This window comes from Lepisma saccharinum, chromosome 18, assembly GCF_977018435.1.
Source record: "Lepisma saccharinum chromosome 18, izLepSacc3.1, whole genome shotgun sequence".
Taxonomy (NCBI): Eukaryota; Metazoa; Arthropoda; class Insecta; order Zygentoma; family Lepismatidae; genus Lepisma; species Lepisma saccharinum.
The window spans coordinates 11487417-11506428 of NC_139246.1; the positions used below are offsets into that span (position 1 = coordinate 11487417).

At 39.9% G+C, this 19012-nt stretch overlaps 1 protein-coding gene across 1 annotated transcript in view; it reads right to left on the minus strand.

Annotated features, from left to right (window-relative positions):
- Nucleotides 1–995: 995 nt before the first annotated feature.
- LOC146002655 (uncharacterized) overlaps nt 996–19012 on the minus strand; it is a 96104-nt gene continuing 78087 nt past the window's right edge. Inside the window, exon 7 of the mRNA XM_083140618.1 lies at nt 996–1227. Coding sequence (XP_082996744.1) covers nt 996–1227 — 232 coding nt within the window. The remainder of the gene's footprint in view (nt 1228–19012) is intronic.

The window sequence follows — 19012 nt, forward strand, 5'->3', positions numbered from 1 at the left end:
CACCACAAAGGTCACAAGTTGTCAAATTATTTGAGGGTTTATCAGTCGATACATACAACCTTAGCAGTCTTGCAGCTGTTGTTAGCCAGCTAGAATGGTTTAATGGGCCTGGTTTGCGATTCGCTAATTCATCACTGCAGTGTCCATTTGTTACACTAATACATCAATTATAGAAATACCTCTGATCTGTACTTAAATCTTCAAAGTCAACATTCCCAACAAGCTGACAAGAAGAAGGAGCATTTATTGGATCGAATTGCACAAGAGGTTGTTTTTCGCAAGTTTTTAGAGATTTTCCTATTTCCCCAGAAAAATCTTATGAACCAGTTGTGAATCCATCAATTTTCTGAAAGGAATGGCGCAGTGGGAGTTCAATTATATGCAGCAAACAAATAAGCCACTGGAGAGGTCTACCAAGTTCTTTCTTGAGTAAAACAATAACTCCTCCTTTGTTTCCTGTATTCACATTTGTACCATCACATCCAACTGCTAAAAGATCGTCCATACTCATTTCCTTCCTAGCACAGAAGCTTAAGATCTCATTTTTATAGTGATACAGTGACGTGTCCTATATACTTGGAATTTGGCTCCTGAACTAAAGTCACGTGCTCTTTTGTTACGACGCGACCATAATTCTTCACTCCTCTCTTCTCATTAAATCTTCTCTGGTCCTTCCTGCCATCAAAATACAATCCAGTCAGAGAATCCAAACTATCAGCAGCTGTTTTCCTGACTTTACTTCTTTCCCTTCTAACCTTGCTCCCATCTATCACTTTAGAAACATCTGAATCACTAATAACACCTACATCTTGAAGAACTGCACTAGGAATTTTAGCTGCACTTCTGTCAGATATGCGATGTCTGTCACACTCTCTAGCAAAATTCTTAAGAGGCAACCGCATTTGAGTTTCGTTTGAGGTTAATGAGGAATTCGCTGAAGTGGAGGGCATTTATGATTTGGTTTCAAGTACTTTACTCGTGTCGCTGTCAGTATCTCAACCTTCTTCCTCCAGTTCACTTGATGGACTTGATTGAGGACTACTAGTAGCAGCATTGACACTACAGCTTGACAAATGTTTCTGAAATCTTGCTTCTTCCATAGCTTTTCTTGCTTTCTTCTTCTGCAATTCTTTGGATTTTTTGAAATCAGTTTTTCCAATGAAAATTTTTCTCGTTGTTCTTTGATCCAAAAGAAATTCTTTTTCTTGAATAGGTACTTTCTTCTCTCTAGAACAAACACAGGTTGAAAAGTCTCTACACTTGCACCATGATATATCAAATAATGTAGAGTTAGCATGTGAGCAATACAATGCATTTTTTTTGTAGTTTTCTTCATTTTGTCTACGCTTAAAGGCCTTCAAGAGATTTCGATAGTGTTCGTGAAGTTTTTTCACTTTTGCAACGACTTGCTGATGTGACACTGATGGCAATGAAGCTTTCATCAAAATTCCTACCACTTGGTGAGAATCACTTTCACTAATTTCTGAAACATGAGTTTCTTGAGTTTTTCTCATTTTGCTTTTAAAGACGGATATGAAGATATAATTTCATCACATCCAGAATTCTCCATGTATCTTTCAATGTGCTAAAATAAGTGGAAATATGAAAACTCCGGAGGCCTTGGGGCACCAGAAGAAATTGAATTAGAGAGCTGATTTTTTTTTATTTGAATACCTGATACCAAAATTCAACTTTCTTGACTACAGGCATTTCGAAATTTAAAAAAAATTCTCCATGTATCTTTCAATACGCTAGAATAAGTGGAAATATGAAAACTTCAGTGACCTTGGGGCACCAGAAGAAATTGACCTAGAGAGCTGATTTTTTTATTTGACTATCTGATACCAAAATTCAACTATCTTGACTACAGGCATTTCCAAATTAAAAAAAAATCCATATATCTTTCAATACGCGAAAATAAGTGGAAATATGAAAACTTAGGAGGGCTTGGGGCACCAGAAGAAATTGACTTAGAGAGCTGATTTCTTTTATTTGACTATCTGATACCAAAATGCAACTTTTCTGACTACAGGCAATTCGAAATTCAAGAAATTTTTTTTTCACTCCACCCTAATGCACATATCAACCAATGCAAATCAATACAGAAAAGGTATGCACCTATAGAACATAACCCATATATGGAAACACGAAACACAAAATAAACATTACAACTTATCCATGAAGGACAGCATAGAACATGCCGAGAGTGTGGTAAGGACCATTAAGATAGTGAACAATGCTATATTCGACAGATAACAACGTCCGTGTAAACAGAATCAAGAGAGAAATTGTAGTGACGCAGTAGTAGAAAAGGGGGATGCTTCGACCATGATAACTGAGTTCGAACCAGAAAATAATCATGACAACAAGCCAACGTGCATAAGAGTTTAAAAACGAACGAAACAAGACATGTCGAAGTAGACTGCCCAGAGGAAATATTACCACCGGGATAGACATTCATGTCAAAGCAGAGAGAATGACCAGGGCATTCCTAACCGAAGGAGAAGAGGACATTGGAAGAGAACCAGCGGAAGGACAAAGTGAACTCACATGGACTTGCTCCAATACCCACAGGAAATGACAACACAACACGCAAGGTATACTATATGCATGTTAAATGCACAACTGTTGTTCCTGACATCTTGCATAAGGTTACAAAACTTGATTTGCTTTGACTACAAACTCTCCAACATCAACAACAAGAATAGCAAGAGTGCTAATAGATATAATATATACTGAATATTGATGAAGGAATTGGGAGCATAAAAGTCGAAACATTAATTTGCCTCAAACATCGCTCAGAAGCTCGCAAGTTGAACGCTCATTCACCCCACATTCCACCGGATGCAGAGCCGAGCAACAAGAATTTTCCACTCGGCTCTGCACAGTCAGCAAGGCAACGGCCCTCGCCAGCGGTGAGTGCACCTCCACTGTAAATTTCCATCTGCATCCAGGGATACCCCAGGTGCACAGTGGAGGTGCAAAGTCCACCAACCTATGACTCAAATCCAATGTATAAAACCGCTGGAGACAGTAAATCGATCTCTCACTTCGCTCCAATATCACCACCAAACTGATCGACGAGAAGAGGACGACGGCCTGCTGAGAGATCGCGACAGTACGAGGCGGCAACAAGCGAGAAGTCCACAAGCAGTCCGGATTAAGCCAACCGAAGAATCTGCAAGGATAAAACAAGTCGCCGAATTGCCTGCCGTCTCTTATCGTCATCTTCGATCTCTCCAGCGGACACCTGTCACCGTCGCCGACGCCAGAAGCCGAGGGCCAGACCAACAGCAAGGGGTGAGTAGCGTTCAACAACACAGGCTCCCAACAATCCTTCATCAGCCTCCTTAAGGGTAGAGGTGGTTAGCCAAGTCAAACTTAAGACCTATTGTATTTATCTGAGCTACGTCCCGGCGTGACTCGATCCCGTACCTTACCCGACGTCACGCTACATGGTGGAGATAGCCGGCTCCACTCCGTGGAATTGCATAAAATTCTAATTTTTTTTACGTCACTCAAAACCCCATAATCTAAAATCCCCGCCGCACACAGCAGCAACCCTAGAAGTTCTTCTTTTTCGATAATGCACTTCGTATTATAAACTCCCCACTCGTAAATTTTCTCTTCCGCTCACTATCCTTCATTTCTTGTGAATAAGTGCATAAAAATTCCCCCTCCCCATCCAAATTTTATTAGAGACAAAGCAGGAAATTAACCAGCCCATTCATGATTATGTAATTCGCAAGAAAAATCTCGTCCTTCAATTCTTCCCGCAAGCGACGAATCCCCAAATCCTTTCCTATGTTGTGTCGGGACTTCGATCTAAACACATCGCTGCGATAGGAGACAAAGAGTTCACCGACACAAGTTCTCTTATTGCACATCTGCAGAATCAAGAAAGGCAAGACATGCTGATTCAAACTAGACGCAATGAGGAACAAAGTGAAGCAATGAAACTGATAGATGCCGCTAAGTACATGCACTCCATTTACGCAACAGCCTCCCCTCAGTTTCCCAGCTGTACGCAACCTCAGGTCTGCAACACCCATCCTTTCCCCACACCTCAGCCTGCTTCGTCATTTGTGACGTATTCCCCCCTACCCCCTCCCGCAGATCTCTCAAGCTCCATACAACTTTCTTTCGCAGCAACCTTATCAAGCAACAGCAGCTCTCCCGACCAACTCATGGCAGGTACAAACCACGCCCACAGCCCCTCCTTCCCTCCCTCAAGTCAAACTCCAAACACGCAGTCTGCTAGTTCTCCCAGCGCGGCCGTTTCCCAGTCTTGCAACGCAATTTTGCCATCTGGCGGTTCAACAGCGAACCAACTAGATTCAGTCACAAATCAATTGCAAACCTTAACATTAGAAAATAAAGCTGAAGCGTTGTGTCACACTGTCCAGAACCTGGCAGATCAAATACAATCAAATAACAGTAATCAATTTCAGACCCGGCCTACTTTTTACGGCCAGGGGAATGGCAATCGCAGAGGTTCTACTCGCGGCATGCGACGTAATTTCAGATCTCGAGGTGGAAATAATAATTCAGCCGGGGAGCGACAAAATTCACAGTTTTCGCAATGCCAGATTTGTTTCCGTTCAAATCACTCTACCAGGGACTGTTTTTATAATCCAAACAATGAAAACAAGGGCGATTTAAACTGAAAAACCGTGTGAATCGATGGGACGGATCCACACGCAAGACAAAATTTGACACAGTTCCTATCCTTGAAAAAAAAAACAACCTATTCTTCATTAAAGCTCATGTAAATAATCACCCCCTAGAAATTATGATTGACAATGCAAGCCAGATTAGTATTTGTCCTCAGCATTTAATTCCACCCAATGCAAAGAAAATTCAAATGCACAGCATTATTAAAGGCGTCACAGGTAACAGACTTCCTATCTCAGAAATTGTAATACTCCCCCTTCACACCCTTTTAGAGTTGTGCAATCCAAAGAATTACCTCCTCTCCTTGGCAATGACTTCTTGAAGACACAAAATTGTGACATTTCACTTAGTACTAACCTGTTAACTCTTAGACGCTTAGGCCATATTCCGAACTATAACCTTCCCACAAAATCACACACCTACACCATCCCTGATGTAATTTTTTCTAAACTACACCCTACTAGCAACCAACACAGTTTAGTAACAATCCCAGAAAATGTAACCCTAAAACCTAGAACCCGAACATATGTTCCAGTTTCCATCACTCCCCCCCTCCCCCACAATATCCTACTCACACCCTCTCAGGAAACACTCCTTACATACAATATCATCATACCCCCATGCTCTCCTTAACACTTCTTCCCCCCTGTTACTAATTCATAACCCCTTAGAGAAACCAGTCACTCTCAAATCCAACACCCCACTTGGCCAAGCAACCCCCTGTGACATAATAGTAGACATGACAGACGCATCCAACACAGATATGACTACCACCACATACGCATGCACGGAAGACAATACAGACAACACAAGACTGAAGGAAAGTCAGAAAAAAATTGACCCATCTTGCATCAGTATTAACCCTGAATTATCAGAGGCAGACAAACAGAAAATCATACAGTTAGTATTTGATTATGCTGATGTTTTAGCTTGGAAAGGCCATAAACTCACCACAACCCCAATTTATGAGTACGACATTGACATTGGCGACAATCAACCTCCCTATATGAGACAATACCCCATCCCTTTGAATCTTAGAGAGCAAATGAAAATTGAGCTTAACAAGCTCTTACAAGATGGCATCATTCGCAGGTCAGAAGGTAGTCCATTCCGACACCCAGTTCTCTTAGTGCGCAAGCGAGACAATTCGTTCCGCGTGGTGTCTGACCTTCGGGCACTGAATAAAATTATTCATCCCTCTTCTCTCCCAACACCTAACATTGACAACATTTTAGCAGACATGGCAGGCAAGAAATATTACACAACCCTTGACCTTAAATCGGCATTTTTTCAGGTAAAATTAACAGAAAGGTCAAAGAAAATGACCTCATTTGCAATTAGTAATTGTGGAAATTACGAGTATGAAGTACTGCCAATGGGATTGAAGACAAGTAGTCAGGTCATGAACAATGTAATGTCTATGGCTCTATCTGGCATAGATAGTTCCGAGATATCTGCATATACGGATGACATAATTTGCTACACAAACTCAGTTGACGCAATGCTACAAGTTTTACATAAAGTCTTTGCTAAATTTCGTGCAGCCAATTTGAAACTAGGGCCAAGTAAATGTAAATTTTGCTTTGAAGAAATTCCAGTCTTAGGCCATCTTGTGTCGCAAAAGGGATTCCAAATTTCTGATCACATCCTGCGTGCAATCAAAGAATTCCCTCCACCTAAATCTAAGAAGAATTTGAAATCCTTCCTAGGCATATGCAATTTCATCAGACGCTATGTACAAGGGTTTGCGGAACCCGCAGAATGTTTGTTCAAATTACTCAAAAAGAAAGTAAACTTTCATTGGCATGAAGAGCATCAGAAAAGCTTTGAGGCATTAAAAGACAAAATTATTTCCGCACCCATTCTTAGACCTTATGACCCAAAGCAAACTTCATGTGTATACATCGATGCATCCTACCAGGGTATGGGAGGTTGTCTTATGCAGAGGGATACTGATGGAGTACTGCATCCGATAGCCTTCTGCAGCAGACACCTTACAGACACTGAGAAAAAAGCAGATGTCTTTTCTCTTGAAATTGCAGCTGCCTTTTATGTCCTAAAATCATTCAAATTCTTCTTAATCAACACACCTTTTATAGTTTTACAGATAACCATGCAGAACAACAAAACAGTTGTCCGGGGTCCTTGCTCGAAGATCACTCTTCTTCCAAGAGTTCGACTTCCAAATCCACCATATCCCATCATCACAGAATGGTATTGCTGATGCATTATCGAGGAATCCTGTAGACCCAGCCCCTTCCTTGCCCAACGACACAGCACAAGACACTTCCCTTGACACAGACGAGGAGGACATACTAAATCAAGTCTTCATGTTACAATCCGATGACTTTGACATAGGTACGGCACAAAGAGAGGACCCATACTTACAAGCATTAATCAAAATTCATGAAAACCACCCAGATGCCGATCACAAATTAGAGAAAACAGCCTACTCATTTGTTCTTGACAACGGAATCCTTTATAGGAACACTAAATTTTCACCAGGCTATAGAAGACAGTTATGTATTCCCCACAAACTAAGAAAAGAAGTGTTTCAATTAATTCACTGTAACAAAATGATGGCTGCACATCAAGGTGCTGCTAAAACATACTCCCATCTCTCTTTACGCTACTATTGGCCTAATCTAAAGAAATATATGTACGCTGCAGTACGCAAATGCACTGAATGTCAAGTAGCAAAAAGGGCTCACGGAGCCGTACAACATACACTGCAAACGAGCCCACCCGCTAGTCATCCCTTTAGCCAAATACATATTGACGTGTGTGGACCACTGACTTAAACCTCTGACACAGGACACAAATATTTTCTATCCGTTGTTGACAATTGTACCAGATTTGCCATAACTACAACCCTCCCCAACCATGATGCCAACTCAATAGCTAACGCCCTTGTCTCGCATGTTTTTCTCATTTTTGGTCTTCCAGAGACGATTATGCTTGACAGGAGCTCCCCCAACTGTAGCAAATTAATACAGGAATTATCCAAAATTACTGGTGTCACATTAAAATTTGTTGATACTGCTGCCCACTTCAGAAATGGTGTAGTCGAATCATCTTTTCACTACTTGAAATCCATCATGAAAACTTATGTGGTACAAAACAAGGTAAATGGCATGAACTTTTGGCTAGCGTGACCCATGCCCACAATGTAAGTACACATCTTGGCATGAACAACTCCCCCTATTTTTTGCTATTTGGACAACACCCTAGATTAATTGCAGATGCTGTTCTCCCTACTAATCCCAACACCACTATCCACTCTAATGAACAGAGAATAGAACAACTCCAAGCCGCTCGAGAACTAGCACACAAACATTTAGCAAAGCGATTTGAGCAGCAAAAACAATGTGCCGACAAAAAGACACAACAAACAACCTACTCCCCTGGACAATTAGTGTATATTTTGGACACTACCCCTCATCCCTACGTACCCAAGGCATTTTCCTCCTCCTACAAATTTCACGGGAAAATAATTTCACAAAACGACGCCAATTCCTATTTGGTGGAATACACCGATGGTCGTGGCAAACTGAAAACCGATGCTATCACGATTCACCGTTTGAAACCAAGGCACCTTGACTCGGACGAGTCTGTCACTTAAATATTCAATTTTTCCATTTTTCACCGTTGCACAGTCCATTCACACTTTATAAATATTCTTTTCGCACCCACATGTCAATATAATACTTGTATTTTCGCAATTTTTTTTTACCAAGCCTCACACAACAACGAGCACATGTAAAAACGGAAGTTCCGCCATTTTGATTCCCGTAGTACCCTCTTCTTCCTGTTCCCTCCTCCTCAATACTGTACACATAAAAGAGTCGGGAATTAACTTTAAAAGCAAGTTCGAAGACTAAAATAAACTAAATATAAAGTAATAATAATAAAGAAGTAGAAAGTAAAAAACGGCCAATCAGGAACTTAGTCTCTCAACTGACTACTGGTTTAGTACGTGAATTTTCCACTCGCTAGCGACAACGCGATTTTTTTCTGTCTGCAGCAAGCAGATTGTACAAAAAAAAAAACTCGCACAAGTATATGCGCATGCGCGACCTACCTGTAGACGAATCTCGCACAGCTGACGATTTAGTAATCGCCTCGGCTCGAGCAAATACATCGCGGAGCGCAAAACATAAACAAATGGTAATAAAATACAAACAAATAAAAATGCAGAAGTTTATATTATAAACTATTCAGTCTCGAGAATCTCTTGCATTACAATTTGTTATTCCTTCTCTTTTCTAATTTTTTATTAGTGATCTTTTACCACTTTATTTGAGTAGCTTACTCGGAAAACAATTTTTTTTTCATCACAAATCTCATGCTTAATACATGATATTTTTTTTTATGCAAACTCAGTTTTAAAATTGTGTCTTTGTCCCTTTCAGGGTTCACTACCGACAATGGCAGTAATGTTACTACTTTCCTTTTTTTCCCTCATTTTTTTCGGTCACCACGGCGACTGAACATGTGAAAATTATCTCGGGAATTTTTCTGAAAGAACTACCAGGCACCATCCCTTATCATTATACCATCCCCATCTACTATAATGTAAAATTAGAAATGCCTAAACCCCAGCACTTCCCATCAACACTACATAATGCCATGTGCAACAAAGGCGAAGAAGATTCCAACCAATGTAAACTTGCGGTCCAACTCCAAAATTTTCATTCACACCTTTTTTCACACCTTTCCCTCTTCACACGACCCACCCCCAACACTTCCGTAGTTAGACAAAAGCGTGCACTCCTTGGCTTTATCAGTAGCATTGCTAACTATTGCTGTGATTTTGCCACTACTAAGCAACTAGAACCCCTATTCCAAAATGCTCATGAAGTAAAACAAACGATATCTAACATTAAATTACAACTGCAAGCTAATCATATTTTCTATCAAAATTTAACTGGTGAAATTCACTCTTTCCAACATCAGATTGAGGATGTTTTTACTGAATATGCTAACCACTCTGATAGTTTGGCTAGAAATCAGGAAGCATTGATTAATAAACTCAAAAATTTAACAATCAAAGATGCACATCAAGTACAGGCATATCTCATCGAATTTATGACCCTAACCTTCCAGCTTAGCCAAATGTTCACCCTTTTTGAATATGAGAACACCATTAACAATTGTAAACATCATTTTCTCTCTGAACATGTTGTATCTAAAACAACACTGCACCGAGACTTGAAAAAGATTCAAAAAAATATTCTTCCTACTGGATTTGATATAGCGATTCCTCTCACACTTATTGACATGTATTATCAAATACCACTGTCCCAATGCAGAATTTCTGCTGATGCTGTCAATGTTGAGTTGAAAGTGCCTATCACTTCCACTCAGAAGAAATACAAACTTTATTTAGCAATCCCTGTACCCTTCTCGTATCAAAATTTAACGTGCGTAGTGTCGCATAATCCATCGTATATCGCCATTGATGATTCTCATAATGTTGTCACTATTAGTGGTACAGACCTTGAAAATTGTCAGGTCCATACACAGAAATTGTGCCTTCTGCCTTCTCACACAGGAAGACACTCAATTTCTGTTTTTCCAAATTGATTCAAGCAACAACCGTGGCTGATACGATGAATGGGTGGTCAAATTAGATTTAAAATGTATATGCAATAATTAATCCTCCTCCTACCATCACCTTTTTTTACACTAATGGCTCCACTTTACATTACAATCTTACCACTTTTCACGAACCCGGTGCAGTATTGTTACACGTGGCTTGCCGTACAGATGTACTTATCACCCCCGATATCAAAATTCATGCTATCTTTCCTTGTGGTTTCGATCATTCAACAATCCACCGAACAATTCATATCCTTCCTGCTGCCTGGACCAACAATCCCAATTTTCTACTCGACACCCATTATAAAATTTCCCCCCTTGTGAATGCAACGGCTCTTTATCATAAACAATGGACATTTCATATCCCTCACCTTAACCTCTCCCAATATAAAGTTCTTGACATCCCTCCTATAACTCCACTTTACAGACATGCGGATTTTCCTATCATTATAATTTTTGTCTGGCTCACATGTCTCACTCTAGGTGTCATATACCAATTTAAACTTCTCCACATTCCCCTTTTCTTATGTTTTACTTCTAAGGCTCGTGCACTTACCCCTCATGACCTTGTAAAATCTCCTGCACATACAACCTCCTATCTCTTCTTAATTTTCATAGCTCTTCTGCTTCTTTGTATTTGCATTACCTACATGTACTTACGTCTAAAACGTCACACTTCTTGCTGTTCATGTTGTCACCGGCGAACCCCATCTCCTCCTAAGACATGTTCCGTCCCTATTATTAGTCCTCCTATTTCCGTAGCTGCTATATCTCAACGTCCCGCACATTCCCCACCACCCCCTCCCACTCTTCGTCAACTTACAACTCCCACTCGCTTAGCTCCTCCTCTTCCCACACGTATCACCTTCGATGATGGCTACTGTCTACCCACCCCTGTCATTTCACTTATGTCACCTTCGACTCCAACCTTTACTCTTCCGCACTTAGGCGAACACCTTTTATTATAACTTCCCCTTCCCTACGCTTGTTGGCTCCCCCTTGCACAACGTCACCATCTGGCCATACTACACTCACGGCGTTCTCAAGCATCTCTTCGGCAGTTCCGCATACAGCCAGTCACCCAGCAGTCGGTCAGCGAGGAATCATCATGGCGCAGCAGTCATCCTGGAGCAGCTGTACAAGCAGCCAGCCAGCCAGGAGTATTCCTATTGCAGCAGACACCGTGCAGCCAGCCAACCAGCGGCCATCTATTGCAGACATCATGCAGCCAGCAGATATCTTATTTCAGCTCATCATGCAGCCCGCCAGTCGGCCAGTGGACATCATGCAGACACCGTGCAGCCAGCCAACCAGCGGCCATCTTATTGCAGCACACCACGCAGACATCATGCAGCCCGCCAGTCGGCCAGTGGACATCATGCAGACACCATGCAGCCAGCCAACCAGCTGACATCTTATTGCAGACATCATGCAGTCTTCATGCGGCTCATCATGCAGCCAGCCAGCAAGCCCGCAGGCATCCTATTGCAGCCAGACAGACACCATGCAGACATCATGCAGCCAGCCAGCCAGGAGCCTTCCCATTGCAGCAGACATCATACAGCCTGCCAGCCAGCTCATATTCTATTGCAGACGTCCTACAGCCAGCCAGCCAGCACATATTCTATTGCAGACATCCTGATGCAGACATCATGTAGCCAGCCAGCCAGAAGACCTCCTCTTGCAGCAGACATCATGATGCAGCAGACATCATGATGCAGACATCATGCAGCCAGCCAGCCAGGAGCCTTCCTATTGCAGCAGACATCATGCAGCCGACCAGCCAGCAGATATCTTATTGCAGCACACCATGCAGACATCATGCAGCCAGCCAGACACCATGCCGCCATCCTGCAGCAAGCACCTAAACATGTAGCCAGCAGACCACAGGCAGCCTGCAGCTCAGCATACCACCAGCGGTCAGCATTCCAGCTGAACATGCAGCCAGACTCGTGCAGTACCAGCTATACCGACAGCTCCAACTTTTTATTTTTTTTTTATTTTTACACATTATTATATACAGGGTTTTTATTTTTCTTTACTCAATGTACCTTCAATTATTATTTCAAATATACTCTCCATAACCATCTCTACTCTGCTTCGTAACCACTCACAGTGGATACATCTTGGCCAGGGGAATGATGAAGGAATTGGGAGCATAAAAGTCGAAACATTAATTTGCCTCCAACATCGCTCAGAAGCTCGCAAGTTGAACGCTCATTCACCCCACATTCCACCGGATGCAGAGCCGAGCAACAAGAATTTTCCACTCGGCTCTGCACAGTCAGCAAGGCAACGGCCCTCGCCAGCGGTGAGTGCACCTCCACTGTAAATTTCCATCTGCATCCAGGGATACCCCAGGTGCACAGTGGAGGTGCAAAGTCCACCAACCTATGACTCAAATCCAATGTATAAAACCGCTGGAGACAGTAAATCGATCTCTCACTTCGCTCCAATATCACCACCAAACTGATCGACGAGAAGAGGACGACGGCCTGCTGAGAGATCGCGACAGTACGAGGCGGCAACAAGCGAGAAGTCCACAAGCAGTCCGGATTAAGCCAACCGAAGAATCTGCAAGGATAAAACAAGTCGCCGAATTGCCTGCCGTCTCTTATCGTCATCTTCGATCTCTCCAGCGGACACCTGTCACCGTCGCCGACGCCAGAAGCCGAGGGCCAGACCAACAGCAAGGGGTGAGTAGCGTTCAACAACACAGGCTCCCAACAATCCTTCATCAGCCTCCTTAAGGGTAGAGGTGGTTAGCCAAGTCAAACTTAAGACCTATTGTATTTATCTGAGCTACGTCCCGGCGTGACTCGATCCCGTACCTTACCCGACGTCACGCTACAATATATACATTAGAAGACTTGCTGTTGTAATGTACGTGTAGTTAATTTTGAAAATATGATAAAAATTGTGGTTTAATGCCGGTTTGGGCATGGGTGATATTTGTGAGCGTCCCTTCATCCATTTCATTCAAATATATGTATAGCCACGATTAGCCAACAGTAGTAGGCAAGATACGTCAAATACAAAAAATACAAATGCAAGATTGCTTTTGGAGTGACTTAATTTTCATATCATAGTGGAATAATGTAAGTAGCAGATAATGGAAAAAATATTGTGGTCACTAGTTTAATATGTGGTAAATTTCCATCAAGTAGAGTACACCAGGTATTACGCACACTCAAACAATAAAACATTGACGTTAAGAATATCAAGCTACCTAAAGATTAAATTGGCAAGCAATTTCATTTTCTTGATTTATGGTAATAATATTGTCACAGGTGAAATATTATTGTGTCAAGATTCTAGTTCCTAGAAAGAAACAAAGTAACATGTGACTTATGACACCAAACATGTCTGTACATGTGTGTTATACATATAGCCTACACACACAAACAACACGTAAATATAAATCATAAGCAATTCTCATCAAACCGGAATTTCAATCACATTAAGCAGGAAAAACAATTGGTACAATTTTCTGCTATTCTTTTGTGTTCCACGAAAACAACAAATATACGGTGTATACATGATTTTCGTGTATTATAGCTCAGTGCAGCACTACAGGTAGAGTGTGCTTCTATTTTCGGAAGAAGAACATTTGACCATCTGCATTTTTTTATAAAACTTGGAATTCTGTTTTGTTTATTAATGTTGTAAGCAAAATCTTAATAATCTTGATTCCGAAGTGAGTATGAGTAATGAGCAGTAGCGGCAATTGGGTGTGAAACTACGTGTGTGTGTGTGTATGTGTGTATGTGTTGGGAAGGGGGCAAGAACAGTTTACTTTCTTTCGTAGACAATTGATTGATTGAGTTGGTGTTTAAAGTCCACTTCATGCACATTAAGGCTAATTGGGACTGGACCTACAGTTTAAAGTGGGATCCGAACCACTATGTGCCCCCACCGGGTATCAAACTCGGGACCCCTTGATTACAAGGCGACGACGCTACCACTACGCCATCGGGGAGGCTCTCTTGGTAGACAAGGCTTAGCATTAATAGGCTATAGTGAGGAGGCAAAAAGTGGCAAAAAGTTTTCCAACTTAACGTTTGTATGCTAGGTATTGAACTTCTTTCCATTCTCCGTTATCATAGTATCATGACCCCTTGGCTTACGTATCTTGTAGCGCAGCTCATACTACAACCCTGGTTGTGTATTAAATAATTTCTATTATTTCAATATTTAATAATTAACTATTCTCTTGTTTTTAGCATTGACGGAGGCGGCACTGATGAAGAATTCTGATCACAACCATTTGCATTTGCGCACTTAGTTTCAGAATACATAGAAAAATTATAACCATGACATAAACATAATAATGCACGCATAAAATAACAGAGCAATCTTTTGCCATTTTCATAACAATACATAATAAATTTCACACAATATCAATCCTGTGTATGGGATTAAACTGAAAAGCAATTTCATTTTCTTGACTTACAGTAATAACATTGTCACAGGTAACATATTATTCTCTCAGGATTCTTGTGTAACATATAACTTATGATAAAAAAGGTGTGTGTATGATATGTGTAGCCTACACATACAAACAACACATACATGTATATCTCCAACCAATTTTCTCAAGGCAGATGCTATTTTTTTGGTTTGTAGAAGTTCAATTACATTAAGCAGGGAAACATGTGTATTGAAGAATTTAATTTTGTGATATATTGGTGTAATTTTCTGACAATCTTTTGTGTTCTATGAAAGCCAAAAATATATAGCGTGTAAAGGTTTTCTTGCATTATAACTCAGTTCTGTACTAGACATAGAACGTGGATTTGTTTCAGAAGATGAAAATTGTTCCATGTGCGTTATTTCATTAAAACGGTTGCTACTTGCAGGTTTTTAAAGAATGCTTTAATTTTTCGACATGCTGTGAATCGAAATGACTTCATTTTCATTGATATTTGTTCTTAAAACTTCTTCTTCTACTTCTTTTTAACTTGAAATCATACCAAACCTCAACCCACTTTGTTCTATAGTTGGATTTACCAAGAGTTTGAACAATGTGATGTTAAAAAATTTAATGGTTTGATGACAGCGGAAATAGCACGCAGTTTATGAAACAAAGTACGCGTTGAAGGCTACATGACTTTGGAGTTGAATGTATAATAGTTATACAAGTTTCAATGAGTGAATTTTGTAAGCGCATTACAAAATGAGAGTTTGGGTGGGATTTGAAGTGAAATCATGTCTTCTGTGTAAGTAATTTGTAATTCTTATTCAACTTTCTGAGAGCTACAAGAAATTATATTGTGTATTATTTACCAAACTCTACGTAATAGTTATCTATCAAATTTACTCTACCTGTTTAACATTTCTTACTAAGTCTATATTTTTTTACCTTGCAGCATTTAAGCTTTCCAGATGGATCAATGTTAATCTTTCTGTTCTAGATCTTTGACGCTTTTCAAGTCTCATCCTTGTATTTCCACAGATCTCCTCACAGAAACTACTCCTAAAGTAATACTTATAGTTTGGTTTCTTACTCAGTCTCATCTTCCTTTTTCTTCTCTTTTACGTAAAAATGTCAGTTCTATTCTGTAGTGGACTTTGATATTTTGACATCAAGCTCCATGATTCGCACGCAGTTATGTAGAATCGTTTGTATATTGTATAAGTGTATATATAATGATAATTTTGTGGATTTTGTCATTTCTTTTTTTTATTGAAGAAGTCTTCTTCAAGTCATGCAATAACCATACATTGCTTGGATTCTACACTATATTTCATTATCCATTTTATCTTGCAGCGGTGTTCCCTTTAGGTATTTTAAAAGACTGTCCTTTTGTAACTTATGAATTCCAAGAAATATTTTATGTTCTTCTTCTTCTCTTGCTGTCTTCATAGTGTTTATTTTGTTTTACACTCACGTCGTACTTTATAAGTTTTATTGCAGGTCTTCACCTTATGTTGGAGATTTTTCACTGAACTTGTTAAAATGTTGATATCATCTGCATATGCGAGAATGTGAAACATACACTGATTTCATATGTTTGAATCGTAATTGTAAATTGCTAACTTTATTATTACATTGTCATACAACTGGATTTATCAATATGATAGAAGCGAGGGAACTACATATGCATCCTTGTTTCAGACCTCTTGTTATTTCAAACCCATTAGATTTAGTATTTCCAGATACGCCATCTTGTGTATAGGTTTGGTGTGATTTTGGACTAAATCTTCCTCAATACTATTTTGCTTTAGACCTGCCTAGACGCTCTTAAGTAAATGCAGGTCAAGTGAACGGTTTGCATACTCTATAATTATCCCTCTAATTCGAAGTAGATTAGATCCTGTGTGCTTCTCCCAGCTGGAAACGCTTACGGAGCTTCTTGTACAAGGTGTTGGATTTGTATCGCTACACGTACTTCCTACACTGTAAAATACATTTGCTCTGGCGCACAGAATTCTTTGAACTTCATATTTTCTATTGTTTCCTTCCTGTACGTACACTTTGCAACGTCTTATTAGTACGACCCGCAAACGTTCTATCCACAGCAGTTTTTTTTTTTTGGCAGAGACGTATTCTGCTAAAAATACATATTACCTATATTTTAATATATTTTACATTACACTAAAATACACGAAGAACCTAAAACTACAATCTTTTCATTTCAGAATCAGTTCATCATATTCAGTCTAATTTACAATGAGGATTGGGTTACTGAGAAGTAGGTTTGTTGAACTTTCACTCATCTTCATATATCTACTTGCATGTTCAGCAAGTACACATCATTTTCATCATCTTTCTACAGCTACAGTGACTGAAAAAAACTTCAATGCTTTGGATGTTGTGAAGAGAGTTTGTGCAACTCAACTGAACTTTGAGAGAAGTGTTTCGATCATAGAGTGTTCTGAGGATGGACATACCATAATAGGAAGCCTAAATGGAATCTTTCAGCAAGATAATTTGTCTGTCATGATCCAGAGAATGAATTCATCTGATCATTGTAGAGTTTCCTCTACAGCCTCTTACCAGGATGGCAAAAAGTCCTGTTTCTTGTTGCTGGCAGACAACAACAAAATGCTCTCCAATCTTCTACAAAAAACCAAGCAACTACCGTACTGGAACTCAAGAGGAAAGTTCATAATTCTAATCAGGGAGCAGTTTGATAGACAGGAAGGTACCAATGAAACCTTTTCTATCCTGTGGAAAAAATATATCTTGGACGTTGAATTGTTGGTTCAGAAGGGCAAATGTTCAACTGGAGTAAATGACTGTCTCGGCTTTTGGTCTTACAACCCATTTAGGCAGGAGATATTAATACAAGAATATCATCAGATGGTTCGAAGAAATTCAGGGTTTTCCCTCTCTCTGAGAGAGAGGACAAGGCATGTTAATGGATACCCTGTTTATATTAAAAACTCGTTTGGATTATTCACAGAAAGGTGTACCTTAGGAAGATCTGGATATAGGAGACCGCTAGTAGAAGTAATAGAAAGTTTGAATTTTACTCCTATTCCATGGGATACACCCAATGAGCCAATTACGAAGGTCAAGGTTTCAAACGTTACTTCCTGTGACATTACAGCTCCACAACGATATGAAATTTATGGAAAGTTACGTACACTGATTTATCACACATTCCAACATGCTGATTTCCTTACAGTTCTTCTATACTCTCAGTTCGTTTTCCTCGTCCCCAAGTCAGAACGTATTCCTCAGTGGATGTTCTTGATTCTTCCGTTTCGTTTGAGTCTGTGGCTGGCAGTTGTTGGAACGATTTTCTTCATATTAATCTGTGAACAGTTAACTCATCACTTTAATCTAGAAGCATCCGAAAATGCAAGACTCAGTACAAGCTTTTTACAAATTCTGTCTATCTTCTTGAACGGTTCCTTTTTCAGAGAACCCAGAAACAAATATCTGCAAACAATGTATCAATTTGCAATTCTATTCTTTCTGATTGTTCGCACATTGTACCAAGGTTCCTTGTTACACTTCATGATATGTCCTGTATTTTATGATGAGATAGATACAGTGGACGACATCATTCGTTCTGGTTTAACTGTAACAACAATTCCAAACTGGATTGAAGAGATAAAGTTATTTGATGATAACAAGTTGAGGAATTTGTTCGTGAATGCAGAAGCGGTTGAAGATGAACATGAGATATTTGATCGTGTAGGTGTTAAAAGAGACGCTGTTTCCTTTATATACCTTGATGGGGCCATTGCACTAAGTTCAAATTGGAGAACTGACAGTGGCATTCGACTTACACACGTTGCAGAGGAGAGAATTGGTCTTTACATGGCATCTTACGTCGTTGCCAGGAATTTTCCTTACATTGAGAACTTCAGAGCTATTCTTGATACATTGGTGGAGAGTGGCCTTGTTGATAAATGGTTTGAGAAATATGATAGGCTACACGATTTTCTTCGACTGGAAGAAGATGTACCAATAACTTTGTATGATCTAAGAGCTGCCTTTGTATTACTTATTGGATTATGTATGGCTGTCTTAGTTTTGGCGTTGGAATTAGTTTCATTGAAGTGTAAAGGGAAATAAGTAAATGTTAGAACATGTCAACTTATTTGAAACGAAACGATGGAGGATGTGCTAGGTGTTTGGATAAAATGCACATATATTTCAGACATTTTAGTGTCCATTTATCATAGAACCGAAATCCGATATACTTTCGGAGTAATTGTCAGTATTACAAATAATTAGAGGCTTTAGAAATGTATCTTCACATGGTTTTGTACTGTAAAA